At 39.3% G+C, this 23680-nt stretch overlaps 1 protein-coding gene across 4 annotated transcripts in view; it reads right to left on the bottom strand.

Moving 5' to 3' along the window:
* Positions 1-222: 222 nt before the first annotated feature.
* The window catches only part of LOC124605282 (THO complex subunit 6), a 54816-nt gene continuing 31358 nt past the window's right edge, over positions 223-23680 (bottom strand). The window contains exons 4-7 of one of the 4 annotated variants that reach the window (XR_006978632.1): positions 10914-11076; positions 3278-3514; positions 845-1037; positions 223-699 (exon numbers count right to left, since the gene is read on the bottom strand). Coding sequence is in view for 1 of the 4 variants with exons in the window: in XM_047136863.1 (XP_046992819.1) it covers positions 951-1037; positions 3278-3514; positions 10914-11076 (487 nt within the window). In the remaining 3 variants the exon portion in view is untranslated. Of the gene's footprint in view, positions 1038-3277; positions 3515-10913; positions 11077-23680 lie in introns of all 4 variants that reach the window. The other 3 variants (XR_006978631.1, XR_006978633.1, XM_047136863.1) reach the window with 3 other exon arrangements.

Below are 23680 nucleotides of genomic sequence, written 5' to 3'. Positions count from 1 at the left end.
AAAGAAATTTGTTTTTTTACGAAAAATCGATTTTTAAAAATTTCTGTAGCAAAAAATCCTGACCTGATAGAACAAAACCAAGGTCTTTTTCGGACTCAGGGCATCAAAATTAGTCTAATTCAGCGGGAAAACCCTAGACTTTTTTAAAAAAATCTTTTTTTGTTGCCCAGTGTAATCACCTTCTCTGTATGCTACTTATTTGCAATGAACTGTTAACATTAGTTAAAAGATATTGGTTTATCTCTGTTAGAAATCAGACACAACACATTCCAGTGACAACAATTAAAAATCAAAATACACAGAAAATAATTTTCTTCTCCACACAATACTTTTGTACACTGCACACTTATTCATAAAAACGCATGTATCATTTGCACATTTCATGACTTCATAGAAAAAGTTATAGTATCTACTTCCAGTTTCCATACATCTGTTTGCTACAATACAGGTATATGTCTCTTACTAACTGATATTATCCAAATAACACATTTACCAAAGATCATATATTACACACAGGGATGAGTCTTTTTAATTTTCCTGACAAGAAATACAGCACCATTTCCTTCTTTAACACGAATCTGCACTAGTAGTCACCAACTTTTTCAAGTATGTTGTGTCTGCAGGGAACTCCAAACAAATCTACAAGTAAAGTTTGCAACACATATCATCTCCCTCTTCTTTTCAAAATTCGGTATATATCTGCAACTTGTCAAGATTTTCTCATTACAAATATATGAAATTCATCTCACATCAATCTTACTTTGACCCAGGCACACTGATATATTCAATATCTAGAAAGAATTTCTAAGTTCTTCATCATTTAGTAAAAAATTCGGGTTCTTACCACTAAATGAAGTTGCAAAGTTTTCTCAGCACACAGTAATACGTATCAAAAGCAGAGACGCAATCTCAGTCCCTCTCCGTTTACACCAAAAAATTAGATTCTGTATTCACGGAGCGAAACTGAGTATCTGGTCTCTGTAGCTGAAATTTGTGCACAAATCAATTTTGGAACTGGAGCCCGCAATGCACATGACCTGAAGACAAGAGAAAAGGTCAAACATTTACCTAAGTATTTTTTATTTATTAATAGATTACTTAAATATGATTCAAATAAGGAACTCAAGTGTTATGCTAAAAAAAGATCATACAGTACATCATCTGCCATTTTAGTTTTTTTATTAATTGCACAGAATCACTGTAACAGCCAAATTATCTTGAAAAAATGAATAATTGCACATACTATATGTATATTCATATGTCTGTATAAGGTGTTAGTTCCAAATTATCAACAGAGAATGATGAATGCTATCACCATATCTTGCAGATTTTTTTGGTCCTTTGGGAGTATTGTAGCTATCTCCTGAATTCATGTATCTAACAAATAAATTTGAGGATTTATAAAAAACAAGGATGAGAAATTTTTATGTAAAGCAAATAGGAAAATACAGCTACTGTGCTGTGGCATATTACTTCTTGTTCAATAATCACATAACTGTATTCTTCACAATAGATTCAAAACACAGCTTTATGTTTCTTGAGGAAGATACCCATGTTTAAAAACATCTGGCTAGTTCCTCCTATAATGTTTGCGAAAATAAGATAAAATAAATTCTCAGTTAATCTCGCTACTGGAAGCCAATTACAAAAAGTAAAGAGCATGATTGGTGCATATAGTAAATATTTGCAAAGTGGTAGAATAAGTGATTCCTATTATTTTTTTCTCATTATACAGCTACAATGCTGACGATTTCACCAATAACAACTGAAAATACACCGACAGAAAAAAAATCACAACACCAAGAAGGAGTTGTACAACATAAATGGAAGTTGGTAGGCATGTTTCCACATCTGGAAGATGACATCTATTCAGATTTGAGCCAGTCACATAAGAATGGCACTAGTAGTGCTACAATGAAGCTGCAAATCAGATTTGCTTTTAATACATGCTGTAATTGTCGTGAGTGTTAGTTTCCTATGGGATTGGATGTGATGAGTTGATGTTAGTCAAGAATGCCTTTAAGGCAATGAAGACGACATGAGACAACGTGTAACAGGGTTACGAGAAGCTGGACATTCCTTCTGTGATTCTGCAGAAAGATCTGGCAGAAACATAGCCTCTGTACATGATTGCTGGCAGCGGTGACCACGAGAATGTACATCCCCACAAGAAAACCAGCTCCTGACGGACACTTGGCACTACCGAGAGGATCACCAAGTGTTTGGCATGGGGCTCTAGTGCATCGTAGTGCAACTGCAGCAGCAATTTGGCCAGCAGTTGCCATCATAATGACACAACGAACTATTACAAACAGGTTACTTCAAGGACAACTTTGAGCTAGATGCCCTTTAGGGCGCATTCCACTGATCCCAAACGACCACTATTTGCGATTTCAGTTGTGTCAAGCGAGAGCTAATTAAAGGACAGGGTGGACGTTTGTTGCATTTTCTGATGACAGTTTTTTCTGACTTGGTGCCTGCAACCAACCTGTCTGTGTGCTAGACACACTAGACCTCCACTTAGAGTTATGGTCTAGGGTACAATTTTGTATGACAGCAGCAGCACTCCTATGGTCATCCCACACACCCTGACTGCAAATCTATAAGTCAATCTAGTGATTCAATCTGTTGTGCTGTCATTCATGAACAGCATTCCAGGAGATGTTTTTACAACTGGATAACGCTCACCCACATACCACTGTTGTAATCCAACATGCTCTACAGAGTGTCAACATGTTGCCTTGACCTGCTTGATCACCAGATCTGTCTCCAATCAAGCACATATGGGACATCACTGGATGATAACTCCAGTGTCATCCACAACCTGCATTAACGGTCCCTTAATTGACCAATCAAGTGCAACAGGCATGGAACTCCAGCCCACAAACTGGCGTCCAGCATTTGCACATCACAATGCATACATGTTTGCATATTTGCCTTCACCATTCTGGTAGTTAAACTGGTTATTAATACACCAGCATTTGCAAAGGCTTATCTCGTGCTTACGATACTATGCGATTTTGCAATGTTAATCGTTTAAGTATGTCACCTAGACAAATGTATTCCCGAAATTTCATTACTCTACATTAATTATTTTTTGGTGTTGCGATTTTTTTCTGTCAGTGTATAAGTCCTTGTTTAAAATAATTGCTAATCTAAGAGTCACATACAGCCAATGACTCTTGTTACTTACAGTCACAGTCATCATAAGGCATAGTCTTGCTCAGAAAATATTGAAAAACATGGAAGAATGTGGACATTTCATTTTAATCCTTACCTTCAATGGTTCTTCTTGATACACAGCTGAATATACAGTTGTTGAAGATGAAGGTATCTGTGCCAAGATATCACCACTTAAATTCATCTGGTAAAAATAAGGACTTGCACCACCTGCCATCACTCCATCGTCATAAAACATTGCCACATGGATCCCATAATCTTCTAATTTGAATGTCGTCGTTACTTCCATAGATCTCAAATGCCAAACTCCTAAGCGTGGGCCACCTCCACACAACTAGAAAAATAGTTTGGACAATACTAAACAAAATTTATGTAATCTGATTCCAGTTTTTTTTTTTTTTTTTTAAATATGAAGAAACACTCAAACCAAGATACACACAATACAGGGTGTCCCAAAAAGAATGACCCGATTTTAAGTTATTATATTGAGACAAATGTCGCTAGGTAACTGAAACAGCACTAGATGTAATCAGCATGATCTAGAGTTTCAGGAAAAATCCGCTAGATGTTGCTACGAGCACTGACTGTATCCAATCTCGCTCAATATGGTGTCCGCGCAACAGAAGGCGCATTGTGTTATTGAATTTAGTCTTACTCAATCAATTATCGCATTTCAGCGGCGTTTCATATTCGATGTTCCTCCCTTACATTGTGACATTGATGAAGTAAAAACCAGAATATCAGCTGCTACAGCTTCAGTGACAGAAGACACCTTACGCTCAGTTTGGGATGAATTCGGCTATCGGCTATATGTTGTCCGTGAAGCCAATGGTTGACATACTGAACATTTATGATGTATTTTTATAAACTTCTGTCTTTTCTGAGTAATTTAGTATGCAATTTGTAGGTGTTAAGCCCTTCTTCCGAATAAATAATTCTATTAAAATTGGGTCATTCTTTTTGGGACATCCTGTATTATTTAATAGTTCACTATAAGTACATGTGCTGGAAGAAGCTCAAATAAGATTTGGCTGCAGGTCATAAAGAGCTATGAACATTTTACAAGTTTCAGAATAGTTACGAACATACAACTTTGATCAAGATGATATCATATAGTGGAACATCAAACAACACACCACAGTATAGCCTACTTTTGGCAAGACTCTAAGTTACAATAATAGTTTACTTGTATCTCTTGATTTAATTACTTGCATATCATGAAGGAAAGCAACTACTTCCCCTATTTTGATGAAAGGCATGTGTTCTGAACACTACGTGCAATAGATCTGCAGCAGACATCAAGTTGTAAAATTAATGCAATCAACTAATTATCTACTGGAAAATCCACACTGAAATAATGACAATACTATAGTTGCTACTCACCAATAATAGATGACACATACACACACTCTCAAGCAAATGCAACTCACACACATGCACACATGACCACAGTTTCTGGCATTGCATTTGCATGAGTATGTGTATATATGTTGTCTATTCTGACAAAGGCTTGTTTGGCTGAATGCTTTGTTTAACAGACTTTTTGTTGTGCCTTTCTGCAACTCAGCGTCTCCACTATATAGTGAGTAGCAAAAATCCTTTCCATAATATTGTCATTAAATTATCTATTGCTATTTTTTCAATTATTTGCATGAAAGTGTTGGTTGATAATTATGTAACTTTGTACAGTTCTGCCCTTATTTGTCCTCAGAGGCAAACTGCAAAAGGAGCAACTATGATTCATGTTACAGCAGTAGCAAGGAAATGGAAATCATTCATAACAAATTTCTGGAATTTGATTGCAACATTACAGTCACAATCAAATGTATCTTTCAGCAACACCTGAGTGGAATCACAACCGTGGACACTCCTCCATCCTACTCCGATTTGCCAATAAATTCAACTTCTAAGCACTTATTAATTCTGTCTTTTATTAATCCTGAAAATACACAGAGAGATTTCCTCATGTGAATGTGTAAACAGTTATGTAAAGACTAGGAAATTAATAATGATAAAGAGTTCTTTTCATGCCATGCCTAACTTATCTACGTACCACATAGTCTGTATGAGGGTCATGGTTGTCTGATAGCTCATAAACCAGGCAAATGGCATCACAGAGACAAATGCAAAAATGTGGATAAGAAGTTATCAAAAGAAACTTCAAAGAGGTCATCATAGTTGGCACAAATATCAGAATATCTAAAATAACTACTAAGGACTAAGACCTAGATATTTTTAAGGCCAGAATCAAGAATCCACTCAAGTCTGCCACAGATGAGGTCAGAAACAACAATTTATCAGTTTATGTGGTTACTGAGCACTACCATGTTCATGTAGCTGGTTTCCACTACAGCAAACCTGCATAAAAACAAGTCATTAAATCTTGTCACTGGAAATCATGCACAGTGCTACTGATGATTCGAAACTGAGAGTTGTGTCAAGAAAGAGTTGTGTTAAGAACTTTCAGCATATTTCTAGTTTCCACATCTCCTCCACACCTTGAAGACTCAACAGTCAGTCAGATAATATGGGATGGTGGATTTTGTACTTAAAATAAAAGAAGCAAACCTTTTTTAACTCTCTATTCATTTAATTATTTCCAAAAAGAAAACATTGCTTACTAGATGCTCATCTTTACTTTATAACAACAAATCTCATCTTCAAATAATGAAGGCAACAACTGGAAAGTCCCTCTATCCAATAAATATAGTGCAAGCTTATTAAATAACAAAACAGGCATACACAAAAAAAATCCAACTGTCAACCACTTTTATGAATTATTAATTGTAAAATCTTGCCATTTTTGAGGGCTTATGAGTAAAATGTCCAACCATTTCAAATTGCATTTAAAATTTTTTTAAATGTTTGTGTACAACACATAAGAGCCTTCATCTAACAAACATATTTCAACCTTTAAAAGTCATTTTCTTACAAAAATCTACAAATATGGAATAATATTAAGATAAACTCTAAGTATCTTTTTTCCCAAATACTACAGGAAAGGGCAATTTGGAAAATGAGAAATTCTGATAGCTCATTGTTACTTTGCCTCTTCCTACAAAAGAAACTCAGATGTGAAAAGTTTTTTGTTATTTGAATAATGCAATTGGAAATACCTGCTGCTGTAGCTACAGATATTTTTCTTAAAACAGGTACGGATATGTTTCATGAGAACATGTCACAGCCACAGCAGTGCGCTAGAATAAGAATAAATAAACCAATCTGATAATGTAATAAAAATATTATGATGAACTTACTTTTAACCTTTTTCCTGTTTTCAAATTGCCCTTCAGTAACCATATGTTGTTGCTACTGTTGTTTCTGAATGAAGAGAAAAATGAAAATAATAATGCTTATATCCTACATATTTAGCAAATCTTACAAGAGTCAGTAGCTTTTCAAGCTTTTTGTAACAGCTCTTTGCTCTAATCATAGAGAAGGTAGATGAATGACAGCTATAGCGGAGTCTCAAATCACTTGTCTTATAGGAACAAAGAATGTGTGTTGTGGAGAGTTCACATGAGAGCAATTCAAAACAGAAAATCAATAGGTTGGATAACTTTTTAAGGGAGCATCTTGAATGTAGATCAGGTCGTTGGAAAGCATTTATTTCAGTCTACAAGACAGGAAACAAGAATTTGGAGTCATAGACCACGAGTATTTAACTGATCCTGACCAAACAATCCTCCCTCCAGACAAAGTCTCCATCACTGTTGTAGTGGACAGCAGAATAGCTTCACTACTGCTCTAAAAGATCCAACTACATGCCCTCTGCTGCAGTGGCCCCTTCCTGTTAGTCCTGCGTGACTTCCAGTCCCTCTTCTTAATAATGGACATATTGTGAACAGAAGTATGTGACCTCATAACTATTCATTTAATAATAATAATAATAATAATAATAATTTATTATGTCGACGTCATCTATTGACTACAAATATTCACATTACCAATTTAAGTATGTTATTCCACCAACAGATGTGATAATCAACCCACAAATAGTTTCACCATGATGTACAAACAATAGTTATATACGTACAGAACATTGTGAATATAGTATAAAACATTATCAATAATACATGCCCCATGGTTGTCAAGCCAGCAGTATTTTATAGTTCACAATGCCTAAGCTGAATAAAAAAGGAGAAATGGTAGAACTAGAGAAGAATAAAAAGAGAAAATTTAACAAAGATCCTCAGACTGCAATAAAGAAACGATGGTACATGCAAGATGAGGAAAATTGAAGATCTGTATAAACTACATAACCAAACTATATGTGACCACGAAATGGGCTGAGGAAATAAGAAGGCACATGGAAGAAGTTGAGATTAGCCAGAATGGCTGTATGTATGAGGCTAATTAATGTTAGATTTAGTTTTATAAAATATGTTACTTTTACTCTTTTAAGCTTTAAGATACACAAATACTTTTTTACCAAGCAAATCTTGTCTGATTATGGCTTGAGTAAGCCAACACCTATTTGTGGTATTAAAAAAAAGACAATCAGGACTCTCTCCCAATAAAATACACTATTACAATGAATTGCTGTATGTACAGCTTGCAGTATTTCATAGAGTTTAACCACTTCAAACTATGTAAAACCCAGTATGGAATATGACAATATTATGAAAAGAATAGTTGCTCAATCGCAGATAGGCACAACAAAAAGACTGTCGGAAAGTAAGCTTTTGGCCAACAAGGCCTTCATCGGAAAACAAAAACACACACACACACACACACACACACACACACACACACACACACACACACACGTGCGCGCGCGCGCACGCACGCACGCACAAACGCAAATGACACGCACATGATGTAATGCAACACTTTTTTTTCCAAAGCAGGTTGGTTTTATTCGAGATACAAAGACACCATATCATTCCCCACTCTTTAGGCTACAAAATCCTAGTTTTTCAACATAATCTCCATTCAATGCAAAGGCCTTATGCCACCCAACTTGGTGGGGGGGGGGGGGGGGGGGCTGTACATTCACATGGTACCGCTCTATTGGTTGACATCATCAGTGTCAACATCTTGCTGCATCAATAAACTCCCCATCATCCATACTGTTTGTTGCAGAGTGCATCCTTCATTGGGCCCCACGGATGTAAGTCGAAAGGTTCAAGGTCTCGACTGTAGGGTGGATAAGGAAGAACAGTCCAACAAAGTTTTGTGAGCTCTTCTCAGATGCGCAGACTTGTATGAGGCCTTGCACTGTCATAGAGAAGGAGAAGTTTGTTTGAATTTTTGTGGTGATGAACACGCTGAAGCAATTTCTTCAGTTCCCTGAGGGTAGCACAATACACTTCAGAGTTGATTGTTGCACCATGAGGGAGGATATCAAACACAATAGCCCCTTCAGAGTTCCAGAAGACTGTCACTATGACTTTACCAGCTAAGGGAGCAGTTTCGAATCTTTTCTTCAGAGGAGACGTGGTGTGGCGTCACTCCATGCATTGCTGTTTTGTTTCCAGTTCGAAATGATGAATCCATGTTTCATTATCAGTCTCATAACACACAAGCAATTCAGCACAGATGGACAGATGGTCCTACATTGCTCTTTATGGTGCTTTGCTAGGCAGTGAGGAACCCAGTGGACATGCAACTCCAACTGGTAGATGAATGTGTCAGCACTACCAGCAGAGATGTCCAGCTGAGCAGCAAGGTGTTTGATTGTGACCTACCAATCACCTTGAATGAGAGTGTCCATACATTCCAACAACGGAGGAGTCATTGCCGTGTATGGCAAGCCAGCCTGTGGGAGAGTGGACAGATATGCGCGACTTGTGCGATAACAGACACCTCACCCAACAACTCATCGTGCTCTGTTCACTGCCAGATCTCTGCAGACATTCTGCAAGCACCTATGAATATCTTTGATGCTCTGGTTTTCTGCCAAAAGAAACTAAATGGCAGCTCTCTGCTTGGAACACACCTCTATTAGGCTATGTATAGCACCGCCACCTATCGAACTTCATGAAAATATAGGGCCTGAAGCCAGAATATTTCACAATGTCCCACAAAGAAATTTGACATTTTTTAAATTGAAATTGGCCAGTGAACAAAAGAAAAGAAAAAAAGAAGTATTCATTACTTGTTCAGCAGCCCTTTCCTTTAATGCTGAGAGTTTTTCTGATCCAATATTTTTGGTGTGTGTGTATGTGTGTGTGTGTGTGTGTGTGTGTGTGTGTGTGTGTGTGTATTCAGTAGCATTAAAAGATCTCAATACGCTGTAATTTTAATACTTTACAGTATCATGAAAACAGTGATTGTACACTTGATGAATTTGTAGAAGATGGCTTGGCCAGTTTGGGCCAGCAATGGGTTTAATGAACTTCGGATCCTCGAGTAGAGGTGGTCAGTGACGATAGGCCCTTTACCAGGCACGCTACAGCAACTATGCTGATGGAATATTATGCATCACATGAAAAAGAGATATGTGTACAGAAAATACTGTGTAACACTATAATCTGTGAAAAGTTTTAGAATTGGAACACCTTTTATGGAACCCACAACCTACTCTCAGACCATAACGCTTTTAAAAGCTAGTACCTTAAAGTATTCCGATTGTGCTGAAGCTTCAAAACAGGCTGAATTGCAACAAAGATATAACATGCAAGGACGTTATGCACCTTCATAAAGGATGTCCCCCAAAAAATACCTAGAAGTTTTAGCAACAGGTTCCTTACACCAAACAAGAAAAAAAGTCTAGTAAACATGGGCTCTAAAATGCATACCTTAAAAGCTATGAGCACTCGTTCACCTTCGATACTACGAAACAGATCACTTCTACAAAAGGACTTTGTTTTCTATATTTTGGCGTCAGGCAGTAGGGATCAAACCCAGAAAAAAAAGATCCACTACACTTGGGGTTCAAAATGCATACTTTAAGAGCTACGAACATGTGTCTATCTTCAGTCGTGTGAAACACATTTCTTCTACTGAACAAGTGATCATAGCTCTTAAGGTACACATTTTAGGACCCATGTTTACTAGACTTTTTTCCTTGTTTTGGTCCATACCACCTCCTTCCGAAATATGGAAAGTGAAGAGTTTGAAGTAGAAGGAATGTATTTCATAGTATTGAAGACGAACACGTGCTCGTGGCTCTCCAGATACAAATTATAGGGCCCATGTTTACTAGACTTTTTTTCCTAAATGGGAAGGGTCAGCTACTTCACCAATGTTAAAAAATATTCTGGAAAAAAGTACATAGCTTGCGAGTTTTGAGTGGTTGCTTGGGTAGACAGCTGTAGATGAGAGAAACACTCTATGGCAACACAGAGAAGGGAGATGCATGGAGCATGGGGAAGGTAAACAGAGAAGTCTTAGCAGCAGTGACCAAACGAGGATTAATCATCGTAACATAATAAGATATTGATGTGGTGTAGTGTACATGGCAGAGAAATGAGTACAGTTTCAAGATGACTGAGGCTTGGTGAGAGAGCAATGGATTGGGAGTAAGGAAGTTGCACTGAGGTGGCTGAAGATGGGAACTATTGGAGGTTGGGGAGAGGGGACTGCAAGAATGGAGGAAGTGCTCAATAAGCATTTCCCATTTCTGTTGTTCAAAGGACCTGCTGTTGCGAGTTCTACAACATAACCAAAGCTAAATATAAGCTACATTTCTACAGAGTCAGAAAATAAGAGGGAGAGGGGAAAATTCACTAAAACTATTAAGAAAAGGAAATTATTGACTAATAAGACAGCAAAGGGGATAAACATACAAGCCAGTCATCACAAACAGCAGCTGCTCCAATCCATTTCCCCAGGTCTGGCCGAGCTACCTTGTTACTCAGATGTGGCTGAATAACAGCTATTGCTCTCGTCTGTCTTAAATCCCAAATACGTACAGTTCCATCCTCACTTGCAGATACTATCTGATTATCCCTGAAAATCACATGTATGCATAAGTGACACATAATAGCACTCATAAACGGGTAAGTAACTAGATGCATTACACCAAACATTGCAAGAAACACGTACATTAAGCTTGTACCTTAATTCTTAGTAAATAAAACTCTGTGATGAAGTCATAAAATAGTTGATAAATGAGCTTAATCCCTGAAACAATTTAATCACTGGTCTGAACATTAAATCCAATTCATTAAATTATTGTTCCCATTCTATACTGATATCTTGTCATATATAAGATCCAAAACATTATTGAAATGAGTGACATTATGGTTTTTCACCAACTCAGCATTCTCAGCATGGCATCCTATAAACAAACAGATATGAAAGAGCAGGAATGTGAATAGAATAAACTGTGTGCACTATAAACCTGTTTTGCATTCTTGATTTGTTGCACTCCTCTGGTGCCAACCGAGAGAGAGGGGGAGGGGGAGAGGGGGAGAGGGAGAGGGGGAGGAGAGAGAGAGAGAGAGAGAGAGAGAGAGAGAGAGAGAGAGAGAGAGAGAGTTGGGGGGGGGGGGGCATGGGTAGATAAAAAAGGAAGAGTATTAAAATGGAAGACAATTACGACTTTTACTGTCATGCTGTAGTTTGTTCACCCACATTAAATGTATGCTAAATTACTTGAAAAGGGGATGTCAAGACTAAGGTTGTAAGAACTGTAGCAAGGAACAGATTAAGTGGCTCAGCTGTGATCCATTCAAAGCAACTTACTCAACATCTGCTTGAAGTGACTTAAAGAAAGCACAGAAAATCTAACTCTAAGCTCAATTTCCACCACCTCATCCAGTTAGATGATCTACTAAAGTCATAGTCTGTATTCTGCAGCTATGAGATAAAATATGAGTTCCAGCTGGTAGTATGGTCGATAAAGGACATTTTACACACCATTCTACCTTCACATCTGTCATATTTCTTGGAACCAGTTATTCTTAACTACCTAGGCATAGAGCATCATCTACTATGAGTATGGAGAGCAAACACAGCCTCCAAATTTGGTGCAGTTTAGGAAAAAAATAACTCTTGGAGTTTTCCTTATCCTTCCTCACACAACATCTGTAGTTGTAAGTGAACAGTATGATAAATAATTTTTTTAAAATAAATTAATCTGTCAAAATGCACTTTGAGTCTATACGATCTTTAAACACAGTACTTCTGCAAAACATAGGAACTCACTGTACATTATTTGTTATTTATTATTCTATATCTACTCTCTGTGATCTACAAACCACTTTTGGGGGTGTGTGATAGAGGGTACTTCTAGTACTGTTACCCTTTCCCCTCCTTCCCAGTTCATTTCATGAATAGTGACTGGGGGCGACAAATTTCAATAAATCTCTGTATGAGCTCTAATTTCTCTGATTTTCTCATTTTGGTCATTTCATAAGAGGTTTGTGAAAAGAAGCAATATTTTTCCTAAATATTCATGGAATATACAGTCTCAAAATTTCAACGGTAAACTTCTACATGATGCACAATGCCCTTCTTGTAGTCTACCACACTACACAGCACACCGCTTTTCATTGGATCTTCTCTCTCTCTTCTATTAATCCAGTATTATGAAAAAGATATAACGCTACTAACCATATAAAGGAGATGTTGAGTTGCAGACACACATATGACACCTGTCTCTGGCTGCTGGAACTGGACTGTGTACAGCAACTGCACCTGAAGGGAGAAGCAGTATGTGGGTGGGTGGGGGTAAGGAGGCAGCTGAGGCGGGTAGTCAGGAATGACAGGGAAAGGGTTGGGGGAAAGTGTAGTGCGGCTTGTGGGAGCATGAAAGGACATGGTGGAGACGGGTAGCAGTCAGGGGATTTGAGAGGGGAAGGGGCAGTGGAGTGGAAAAGGAGAGAAGTAAACCTTGCCTCTCCCCGCCACATACCTGCACGCTCCCACAAGCAGCACTGTACCTTTCTCTCCCTAACCCTCCCCAACCCACCCCGTCCCAGCCTCCTCCTTAAACCCACACTCCACAGATTGCTTCACCATCAGGCACAGTTGCCGCATTCAGTTTGGCCTCAGTGGCCCGAGACAGTGATCGTGTGTTGTGAGTTATGCTTGTGCAAATTGTAACTGCTCTTTAGAGAATGGTTATACAGAAACAAGTATTAAATTAAATTCTGTAATACGAAATGACCTAAGAGCCAAAAAACGGTAGTAGTATTTCGAAGTAATAGTTAGTTGAAATTTTACAAAGAGTAGATATTCGAAATAGAGTAATGCAAAGTAGTACAAAGGGAACCCAAATAAAACATAACAGAGCTGCCTTTTGTTTTGAATATAATATATAAAGCAATGCGCAGCATTGTTAGGTCTCTTGAGTTTTTGTTTTCAGCGGTGGCGAGTGTGTTCGCAGTTCATCCGGAGAAGTCAGAATTTTGGGATTAGAAGCCTAATTTAATTGCACTCTTAGAACTGGATTAGACATTGGAATGGTGGAGAATACATTATTTTTGGATAAATTCAGAGACAGAGTCAATTAGAGGTGATTGGGTGTACAAACATTGATGTTCAAGTGAATGGTGATTGTACATGTCAAACGAACTGCTACGAGCGTACACTTACAACTGTAAAGAGATTTATTGACAATACGGAAACTTTTATGTCGAATTGAGATTTTATTCACTATTGGGAACGAAAACAGTTTGGACCTTATCAAACTAGTATTTTCGCTGCTCGTTGTCAAGATGATTCCGATAATAAACGAGAAGTGTAAAATAGTGCCAATTAAATGACTAAACTTGTGCTGAACAGACATTGTAAGGATTCAAACCCATAATTAATATTGTGTCTTGAGAATTGAGAAGCTTAGACATTGTAAGGCCCAGCGGCATATTTATAATTTATCGGACATTAATGGCAAAGGACAGTTTCATGGGAAATCATATCTTTGGTGATAGGTACATGAAGGAATGTGGTATTGACTGACTGTTATCAGACCGAAACAATACACACTACGATCAACTCGCCTTTCATTGATCCCCCAGTGCTATCTCTCATTAATTTAAGAACTTAATTGTGTCAATAAAACAGAAATATACGAGACATTCCCAGTGTTTACTAAATTCCTTAATCAGCTAGTACATAGACAATATTATCTGTTAACATTCAAGGGTTATTGGAGGAAGCTGATAAACTTTCTACAGGCATATTTAATAGGATTCAACGAATGCATACAGACTGCTAAAGTAACTAAATCAAATTACTCAGGGAAACAAATTAGTAAAAATAGACTGGAACTCAACTGATATCTTACTCCAAAGTAACAAAAAGCAAAACTGTATTTGGGTCCATCGTGGTTGAAAGTGTATGAATTATCTCTGGAAAGATGCGATCAATTTTCAACTGCTAGTTCACATGACTAGGCTCACGACATGATTCAGAGATGTTTTATGCCCGACCCATACGGCAGGGAATGGTTCTTAACTAGCCGGGACAATATATACACAAACTTTTGAGATCAGCTCCACTGCCGAGGGGGGAGGGCGTCAAAGCGATATCTGTGCAGTCGCGACGACGGTGGGTGTGCGGGCATAGAATGTGTGTGTTTTTTCTACTTTAGAAGAAAGCCTTTTGGCCAAAAGTTCAAATGTATAACAGACTTCTCAATACTCCTCTATATGGTGAGTAGCAACGTATTCTTTTCATAATATCATCATTATTCCAACCTGGATCTTCTATTAATCCAAAGATCCAAGACTGATGAACAATACTCAAGGACCAGTCAAACAAATTTTTTTTGCAAGCCACTCCTTTCATCGGTTAGTTATGCTTCCTAAATCTTTCTCAATGGTAGCATTTCAGTGACAGACAAACTGTCACGTCAGTCCATAGAGTAAAACAACATAAGTTTACAAGACAACGATATATAACACCAAGTACGTGGTCAGTCATAGATACTGCAATATCAAAGATCTGTTCACTCCCTAGAAGTTCTGAAAGTATGGTGTCCACTACCACACCATTAAAAAAGTAATGCAAAAGCTAAATTGACAATTCATTTGAAGTATTAATTTTTCCACATACATAAATCAATTATATTGGGTAACAAAAGTCATGGGACACTGCCTAATAGCATGCCGGACCTCCTTTTGGCCAGCTGCCTTTATAGACGTCAACGATTACGAAAGTGTTGCCAGTGCATGATTTTGTGCATGAACCGATGTCTTGATTATGTCCTGTAAATGTTTGATGGGTTTCATGTTAGTCAATGTGGATGGCCAAGTCACTCGCTTGAATTGTCTAGAATGTTATTCAAACCAGTCGCCAACGATTGTGGTCTGATCACATGGTGCATTGTCATCCAGGACCTAGTCCATTCCATGTAAACACATCCCACACCATTATGGAGCCACCACCAGCTTGCATAGTGCCTTGTTGACAACATGGGTCCATGGCTTGGCAGAGACTGTGCCACACTTGAAGCCCACCATCAGCTCTTATCAGCTGAAATTGGGACTCATCAGGTCCAGTCGCCTGCGGTGTAACTGACATGGTCACGAGCTCATGAGAGCCACTGCATACAATGTCATACTGTTAGCAAATACACTCACGTCTGCCGTCTGCTGCTGTAACCAAACAATCCTATCCACACTATCCTAATGGATATGTTTACCATAGGCCCCACACTGGTTCATGTGGTTGTTTCGTGCAGTGCTGCTTGTCTGTTGGCACTGACACTCTACACAAACACCACTGCCCTCACTCATTAGGTGAAGGCCATCGGCCACTGTGTTGTCCATGATGAGAAGTAGTGCCTGAAATTTGGTACTCTTGGCACTCTCTTCATATTGTGGATCTTGGAAAACTGAGTTCCCTAACAATTTCTGAAACAGAATGACCCATGCATCTACCTCCAATTACCACTTCGTGTTCAAAGTCTGTGTGGAGGTTTTATGGAATTGAAGGCTATATACATAGCCGGTTTGAATCATACTTAATGAACAGAAAGCAAAAAGTTGTGCTGAATAGCACAAATAATGTTGGGAGGGTGGTAAATTCTAGTGAATGGGGAGGTATCACAAAGTGAGTCCCACAGGGTTCAATTTTAGGTCCTCTGCTGTCCCACTTAACGTACAGCAAGTGGAAGTAACACTTTTTGCAGATGACACGAGTGCTATAATAAATCCCATTCCAGAAAAAGCAGCTGAAGGTACTTTTAAGGATGTCTTTCAAAGAATTAAGTGATTCTCAGAAAATGGACTCTCCCTTAATTTTGAAAAAACTCACTATATCCAGTTCTGTACACCGAATAGAGTCATACCAACAATTGATGTAGCACATGAACAGGGCTCAGTTAAGAGGGTAGATTTCTCCAAATTTTTGGGTGTTCACATTGATGACAACTTGAACTGGAAGAAGCATATTACTGAGCTTCTCAAACAACTAGGTTCACCTTCTTTTGCTCTTCGTATAATCGCTAGTCGTGGTAATAAACAGATCCGCCTCCTAATGTACTTTGCATATTTCCAGTCAATTATGTCTTATGGAATAGTTTTCTGGGGTAATTCACCACTTCGACATAAAGTATTGATTGCACAAAAGAAAGCAGTGGGAATAATTAGTGGTGTTCACCTTTTCAAGGAGTTAGTATTTTAACTGCACCATCAGAGTACATATATTCATTAATGAAATTCATTACAAATAATCCATCTCAATTCACAAAGAACAGTGATGTTCATACGTACAACACTAGAGGGAAAAATGACCTTTCCTATCCATTATTGAAGCTGTCACTTGCTCAAAAAGGAGTACATTATTCAGCAACAAAAATCTTTGATCATTTGCCCAACAACGTCAAGTGTCTGGCAGGTAGCAGATCAAGTTTTAAATCTAGCTTTAAATCATTTCTTTTGGACAACTCCTTCTACTCCATGGACGAGTTTCTGTTTCAGAAATGGTAATAAAAAATTAAAAAATAAAAATTAAAAAAAAAAAATTGTTCCTCTGACTGTAGTTGCATGTGTAGAACTAAAAATTTCAGTAATATTAATATTAACACTATTCATGCATGTATATATATATATATCTTGTAATCTGACTTGTTCCACATCATATCGATAAAAATAATCGGGAAAATGATCTACAGAACATGACATAACCAAAACTAAAAACTGATCACAATCATGTCGGAAACCTTTTTACTTGTATTATCTAAGTACAAATAACAGCTCCGCCAATGTGCTGCACTTTTATAGTTGCGCATGCGATACTACAACCATCTGTATATGTGCACGTCACTATCCAATGACTCTTGTCAACTCAGTGCATGTTGATGTAAACATTAATGAGTAAACACTTTCAGTAATGAAACAAATTTTTTTTTTCTAATTTATTTAGAAGGAACACTAGCAATTCTTGATTAACCTAAAACTGAGATTTCTACTGGATATTTCATTTAAAGACGCAATTATAATCCAGTTCAAACAAAATCACAGTATTTTTTTCTGTTTTGTTTTTGTTTTAGGGCACAAAAACAACTAGGATCATATGCACCTGTGTAAAAACAAACTGTAGAACATGAAGACACAGAAAGGAGTTAAAAACAACTACATGTCAATCCCAATCAGCGTCAAAGAAGACAGATAAAAACCGGGACATGAAGAAAAGTCTATAAAATACACCACAGAGAAACAGAGGGCCAGAACTAAAAATTAAATAGCCTCCAACATATTGCTATGACAGACAAAAAGTAAGCCCAAACGTCGTTCGCTAAAACAGCCGATAACTCAGACGGCAAACTCAAACGAGGACATAAGTGATTAAAAAAGGGCATTCCGTCAGGAAATGGTGGAAAATCAAAAGTTGAGCGTAATGTGCACAAAGTGATGGTGGAGCACCACTTAACAAATGGTGTTGGCTAAAAAGATAGTGTCCAACACACAACCTAGTTAAAATTATCTCCTCGTGGAGAGAGAGCCAAGAGGAGGTCATCCAAGCCTCTGGGAGAGGCTTAATAACCCAAAGCTTGTTCCCATGAAAGGAGGAGCAGTGGCGATGCCAAAGTGACACCACCAGCTGACAGACAGCAACACATAGATCATTGGAGGGAATATAATAACTAACAGGCTGAGGTATGAGGACTGGAGCAGTGACAGCAGCGTCAGTGGCCTCATTTGCTGTCGGACCGATGTGACCAGGAACCTACATAAACATCACAGGGGCTCCATCAAGACTGAGCAAGTGACAGCTTTCCTGAACTCGTTGCACTAAGGGATGGACAGTGTACAGCACACAGAGGCTTTAAAGGGCACTGAGAGAATCTGAGCAGACGATTCAATTGAAAAGTCTGTGTCGCTGGATGTACTGTGTGGCCTGATACAGCAGGAAGAGCTCTGCTGTAAATTCTGAGCAGTTTTCCAGAAGCCAATACAGAAAACGTTGGCATCAATGACAACGGCAAAGGCACACTCAACACCAAGGTCAGTCCGAGAACCATCAGCGTACACAAAAGTACTATCACAAAGTTCCATGTGAAGGTTGTGAAACTGTGATAGAGCAAGGCTGGAGTAGTGTTGTTGGGAAGTGAATGAAGGTCAAGGTGCATACGGGCCACCACATGAAGCCAAGGTGGTGAAGGGTTCACACCCACTAGAAAAGTTGTAGGTAGCGTGAAGCAAAGCTGCCACAACACATGAGCCAAAAGCAAACTCCATGAGGTAACAGAGAAGGAGGACATGCCCCATACTGGCAATCAAAGGAGTCATTGAAGAAGGAGGCATAGGATGGGTGGCCACACACGGCACACAAAGGGCATACGTATCTGCTGAGGAGAAAGTCACAGCTGTAGCACAGCGATAGTTCAGCAGCTTCTGCATACAGACTCTCATCTGGGCTAGCGTAAAACATGGCAGTATCCAAACAGATGCCATGATGGTGGATAGTATTGAGACGGTGTAAGAGGGATGGACATGCAGCTGCATACACGAAACACCCATAGTCTGTTTTCAAACGGACTAGGGACTAGTACAAATGGTAGAGGGTGGTTCAATCTGCTCCCCAGGAAGTACCACTGAGGACACATAGGACACTGAGGGACCACGTACAGCGAGCTGCCAGGTAAGACACTTGGAAGGATCAAGAAAGTTCCCTATTGAGAATGAGGGGCAGGAATTTTGTACTTTCAATGAACGGAAGAGCAAAAGCCCCAAGATGTAAAGATGGAGGAAGAAACCAATTGTGCCACCAGAAATTCATACAAACGGTTTTGTCAATGGAAAAACATAATCCATTCTGATGCTCCATGGGTAAAGGCGATTGAGACATCACTGAAGATGCTGCTCAATGAACAGGTCCGTGCAGAACTGCAATAGATGGTAAATTCATCAATGAAAAGGGAGCTGGAGATACCCCGCAGGAGACAGGCCACTATAGGATTTTATTTATTTATCGTATGGCAACAACAACTAACATTGACAAGTACATAAAGGTTAATTTTACACGTATATCTAGGTAAGTATTTACATATACTTTAGTTTTACTTTTTGGTACAAACTGTATACACATTTTTAAATTGTGAAAATTACTTACTTAATATTACTGACTTCTTTGACTGATATAATAGCAAGTTAAAAAAGGCAGATACATTTAATCATAGTTCAATATGTAATGATTGAAGCCAACTAACAGCAGAAGGAGTAGCATTAATAAAGTCACTATATGGTCCAGGATACTTCCTCTGAGGAAAGTCTCTAACAATATGTTGAACAGTTTATTCTTGGGCCCCACAATCACAGGCTGGAGAATCTCGAAGTCGCCACTTGTGCATCATAGTGTTGCACCTGGCGTGGCCATTTCTTATTCTGTTCAGCCTTGTCCACTCCCTTCTCGGCAGATGAAATTATTTAGTGTGACACCAAGGTATTTAGGCTGGAAATTATGTCTAACATTTTGTTGGCAGAAGCTGATACTCAACTGCTGGTTTGCAATTCTGTTGTTCAGATGGAATGCGCAAACTTCTGTCTTCTGTATTTGGATGGAGTCTCCATGCTTTGTAGTATGTGTTGAGAGTTTCTAAGTCTCTAGATAATATAGCTTCTCCTTCCTCAAGTGTGCTGGTTTGTACCGTTATGGCAAGGTTGCCGGCATAGCAAAACTTTGTGCTAACAATGTCTGGCATGTCACTGGTGTACAGATTGAAAAGTAGGGGTGCTAGGACAGACCCTTGAGAGAGCCCATTTTTCTAAGTAAATGACTTGCTCTGTTTTTGTCCAATGCTGACCTTGAAGTAGAGGTTGGTTAACATATTTCCCACAAGTGTCGTCAGTTTCTTACTTGGGACATGCATTTTTAACTTCAGCAGGAGTCAGTCCATTTAGCCACACAGTGTCATATGCTGCTAGGCCACTGATGTCTTTAGCCGCTATAGGATTAATGGCCATAACAAAGAGGACAATGCTCAGGATGGAACCCTGAGGCACACCGTTTTCCTGGATAAAGGTGTTTGACAAAGCACAACCCAAACGTAACTTGAAAGCCCAGTCTTTTAAAAATTCCTCAAGGAAACTGGGTAGGCAACCACAGATGCCCCACATGTAGAGAGTATGGAGGATATCATCACTCAAGCAGGTGTCGTAGGCCTTTCCCAAATCAAAAAACATGGTCACAGTCTGGGATTTCTGCAGAAAACTACTCATAACGTGGGCGGACAAAGTAACAAGATGGACAATTGCAGAATGGCATGCTCGAAATCCACACCATGCAAAGGTTAGTAAATTGTGAGACTCAAGCCACCATACCAGCTGGGCATGAATCATACGTTCCAGCACCTTGCAAACGCAGCTGATGAGAGAAATGGGGCAGTAGCTAGAAGGAAGATGTTTGTCCTGGGTATGACAGTGGCTTCATGCCAGTATCTGGTTCAAATGGCTCTGAGCACTATGGGACTTAACTTCTGAGGTCATCAGTCCCCTAAAACTTAGAACTACTTACACCTAACTAACCTAAGGACATCACACACTTCCATGTCCAATGCGGGATTTGAGCTCGCAATCGTAGTAGCAGCACGGTTCCGGACTGAAACGCCTAGAACTGCTCGGCCACAGCGGCCAGTTGGCAGAGAGAACAGACGACTCGAGACGATGAGCAAGCTGGGCAGTGCAGAAGGATAAATCCAAATGAGAATAGGTGTGCATGGAGTCTGAAAGGAACATGAGTGCTCCTGTGTTACAGAAGAAGAGGTCATTTTGATTAGAAAGCTCGGATAAAAGGGCACCTCTCAGACAGGTTCTGGGATGGTGCACTTTAAAGTAGCAAAAGGGGTGAGGCAGCTGCACAATAAGCTGAAGGAAGTCTTCCTTGGTGGCACTGAGTGACGGAGGGATGTAAACAGCTCAAAGAGAAAAGGTCAAGGTCAAAACGAACCGGGAAAAATGCGAGAGCTCAAAGCAGCCGTGATGACGCAATTTTGTTTTCTGAAGGCAGAAAACAAGTGGACACTGCAATTCTAAGAGCAGCTGTAAATCCTCTTTGTTGCATCGAAGGCTGCAAATGTTCCATTGAAGGAGAGTCATGATGAGGATAAAATGAAGGGTTGTCACCTCGGCAGCTGCCAAGTGCCAGCCTTCTAAAGATTCGCTGGTACAGGGCACAGAGGCAAGAGGATACTGCTCCATGAGGTCTAAGGGTGTCGGCACTCTCCTTCTGTCCACCTGCGGAGTCCAGGGCAGAAAAATTGTTGGTGGTGCGCACTGGTGACATGGCGGTTGGCCAGGCGAGGTTATCATGTGGTGACACTGACGAAGAGAATCTTCGAGTCAATGAAGGAGAAGACCGTTTGCCTTTGACTTCTTTGAGCCTTTCCACTTGGCAGAGGAAGATTCAGATATTGGTTGGCTCGAGGGACATAGAAGTCTTCACGGAAGTACTTCTTCTGTCCTTACCGGTCTGCCAGTTGTGTAGCTGGTGACTTCACCCCACGAGGCGAAAGTTTGGTGACGTCTTGCACAGCTGGAGAAGGAGACGGGGACACTACCACGTCGCCATGCAATTTCACAACACAACTGCGGTGCTCCATTTGAGGTTCCATGTCTGCATGGTCAAGTCCTCCATGGAGCGAGATGTAGCAAGAACAGTCCATGGAGCGAGATGTAGCAAGAACAATACTGTAGGTGACAGAAGGTAGAATGGAGGGTTTCTGACAGCGAACAACTTGTGAGCAACCAGGTAAAGCACTTTTTCTTTCACCCAGATCCAGTGGGCAGCCCTCTCATCGAGATACATGGGACAATAATGGGATGAGGCAGCATGGTCGCCATAGCAGTTGATGCAGTGGGGATAAGGAGGCAGACAATCGCTCTCGTGAGCATCCCTCCACATGTCACACATTTGGCTGGGTGTTGACAGGACTCTCAAGTGTGGTTGTAATGAGGACTGGTAGCAGCACATCGGGTTCAGAATATACAGTCTGACTGTGATAACTTCATAACCTGCTTTGATCTTTGATGGAAGAACCACTCTATCAAAATTGAGAAATAGAGTGTGAGTACTAAGGAGCTACCTACTTGTTTCATAACCTGATGGATGGCAATGACACCCTGATCAGAGAGGTACATTTGGATTTCTGCCTCAGTCAGACCATTGAGCAATCCAGTGCAAATAACACCACAGGAACAATTCAGCATTCAATGGACCTTGTATCCAAAACAGCGACATTGCTTCACTTCTTAAAAGTATTTTATGATCCAGCTTACATTTCTCACTACATTCTGTAGTATGTGCTGGTACAATTAGTTGAAGACACACTGTCAAGAACATGTATAATCCAGATTTCATTAACATATGTTATAAGTAGGAAATTATACACGACATTTTGTTGGAATCCAAGAATAAAGACCAAAACTTACAGCATGAATGGAATAGCATGGAAATCAGTTGTCTGACGAGTACAAGATAATAGGCAGAAGGGAGAACACTCCAAAGAGATTCTTGGTGGTGACATGAGGCGGGACGAAATACTGTCACATTAAACAGAAGAACTGCAGGCTATTGAGGCTACAGAAGTACAAAGAATCCTCTAAAGTTTGAAAAACTGTAAGGTATCTGAAAGTGATAAGACTAAAGCAGAGCTCACGAAGAGAGGAGGAAGTAGTGCATTTCATTTCATAAAGTAAAAACTCCCAGAAATATGAAACTTGCAGTTATCTAGCCAATATTTAAGAAGCTGATAAGATCTGCTGTTCCAATTACAGAGAGATTACTTTCTGCAGGCAAAATACAAAATTCCATTTGGAGCTTTGAATATTAAGATATTTAAAATACAACATCCCAGTTGGATCTTTAAATAATAGGTTAAGTATCCTATGCAAATGAGATATTGGGAGAGTACCAGCATGGTTTAGGGCTCACAGATCTAAAACAGGTCAGATGTTCAGACTGAGACATATACAAACAAGCATATCAATGCAATATTGACCTCTACAATATCTACATGCAATTTCAGACAAGCCTTTAGTAATATTAAATGGGAATAATATTAAATAACATTGGTGACTGGGCTTACCAGACCAGTATGAAGAACTCATTATTAAAGCAACCTCGAACGGTTCCAAGGCAATAGAGTAAATGAGTAAGCCCTCAA

Source organism: Schistocerca americana, chromosome 1 (assembly GCF_021461395.2).
Source record: "Schistocerca americana isolate TAMUIC-IGC-003095 chromosome 1, iqSchAmer2.1, whole genome shotgun sequence".
Classification (NCBI taxonomy): domain Eukaryota; kingdom Metazoa; phylum Arthropoda; class Insecta; order Orthoptera; family Acrididae; genus Schistocerca; species Schistocerca americana.
Note: the sequence above shows the minus strand (reverse complement) of the source record. Positions and strands in the feature narration are given on the sequence as shown.